This window comes from Gavialis gangeticus, unplaced genomic scaffold (assembly GCF_001723915.1).
Source record: "Gavialis gangeticus isolate Ggan-Ray unplaced genomic scaffold, GavGan_comp1, whole genome shotgun sequence".
In the NCBI taxonomy this organism is placed as follows: Eukaryota; Metazoa; Chordata; order Crocodylia; family Gavialidae; genus Gavialis; species Gavialis gangeticus.
Window position 1 is genome coordinate 68,820,974 of NW_017729032.1, and position 1,588 is coordinate 68,822,561.

The window sequence follows — 1,588 nt, forward strand, 5'->3', positions numbered from 1 at the left end:
AGAGGATTCCAGGCTGCTAATGAGATGCAGGGGGGCGTGCCCGAGCGGCCGGGCAGCCAATTGGGCGCGGGCGCGGCTGCATATATTATGCGGCGGGGGGCGGGCGCCTGGGCTTTGCGGCGGAGCGCGGCGCGGCTCGGCTTCCAGCTCCGGCGGCAGCGCAGCGCGGGAGGGAGGGGGTCGGCCGCAGCCTCCCGCAGCCCAGCCCAGGCGAGGGGCTGGATGTAGCCGCACCGCGACTCGTCGTCCGTGCCCCGGGGGGAGCGCCGGTGCCGGGCTCGCATGACCGCCCAATGGTGTAGCCCGGGGGCAATGGATCTCGGCGTTTGCCAGCTCCGGCACTTCTCCATCTCCTTCCTGTCCTCCCTGCTGGGCACCGACAGCTCCGCCCTGAGGCTGGACAGTAGGTAAATGCTTGGCTCGCACCCCGGCAGGTGCATGCCTGTGCTGCCGGCTCCTTTGTCCGCACGCTCCGCGCAGCTTGGCCCCGGTACCCGGGGCGGGAGGGCAGCCCGCGGGCCAGTGCCTGGCGCTGCGGCTGAGCTGCCGCCTTGTCAGTAAATTAGCCGCTGCTCATGTTGCCCGTGTCTCTGTTCCTCTCTCCCCAGCTCCTCCGGCGCCAGCGTGGTAGCTATCGACAACAAAATCGAGCAGGCGATGGTATGTGCCCACCTATTGTTGGCGGGGAGGAGGGATGCATGGGGCAAAGGGGGCGGGTAGCCCTGTGCCCTGGCTCAGGCACAGCGGGGGCTGCTTGTTCGCCCATCACCGGGGCTGTGGGGGGGAGATGCCAGGGCTCGGCTGCTTGGGGTGACTGATGGGGAGGGGGGAAGAGAAAAACAACCCCCGATGGGCACTGATCCCTGCCCTGTAGGGCGTGGAGGGAGCTGGGGGCACCATTGGAAGTGATGCCCACTGGGATTTAACCCCACATGCACATGCCCCCATCCCTTGCCAGCAGGAGCATCATGAAACACTTCCCCTGCCAGGGATGGATGTGCCCCATTAGGGGCTGGGGGCTGGCACTGTGCCAGGGGAGAGCCCAGGCTGTGCACATGGGGGAAAGCAGGGCGCCCCCCACCCCTGCCTCGCTCATTTTTGCCCGTTCCTTGCTTTCCGCCTCGGCCGCTCTTTGTTACTGGAGCCGTGCCTGGAGCTGTTCTCACGGGATTCTCTGCCTACTGTTGCTAGGCAAACTCAGAACCTTTAACTCCAAGCTATAAATAACTGGGCAGCTCATTGGCTGAGGCTCTCTGGGGCGGTCGGCTCAGGTCTCTGTGACGTCACCCCTGGTCACGAAAGCTCGGAGGGAGGGAGGGGGGAATGCGGCAACCTGCACTGGAAGAACTAGCTGCAGCCGGTGCTGGAGTGGGGGAGGCTGCCTGGGCGGGGGGAGTACAGTATGGCAGGGGAGGGGACTTGTCCTGCACAATGCTGGGCCCCAAGCGGGCACCTTGCAGCCAGGAGACCTGCCTGGATCCTTCCTTGGAGTGGGCATAACCTTCCCAGCCCTTGGGTGCACATGCCCTTGTTATTATATTTCTCCTTGAAAGGCGAGACCTCCCTCCCCCCCCCCCCCAGGGGGTTT

General features: G+C 65.6%; 1 protein-coding gene across 8 annotated transcripts in view; it reads left to right on the forward strand.

Annotated features, from left to right (window-relative positions):
* TSC22D1 (TSC22 domain family member 1) overlaps nucleotides 1-1,588 on the forward strand; it is a 163,060-nt gene that overhangs the window by 160,325 nt on the left and 1,147 nt on the right. Inside the window, exons 1-2 of one of the 8 annotated variants that reach the window (XM_019524081.1) lie at nucleotides 150-407; nucleotides 609-660. The exons of the other annotated variants lie outside the window; for them this stretch is intronic. Of the exons in view, the coding sequence (XP_019379626.1) occupies nucleotides 283-407; nucleotides 609-660 (177 nt within the window). The 5' untranslated portion in view covers nucleotides 150-282. Of the gene's footprint in view, nucleotides 1-149; nucleotides 408-608; nucleotides 661-1,588 lie in introns of those variants that run through there. 8 annotated transcript variants of the gene reach the window in all.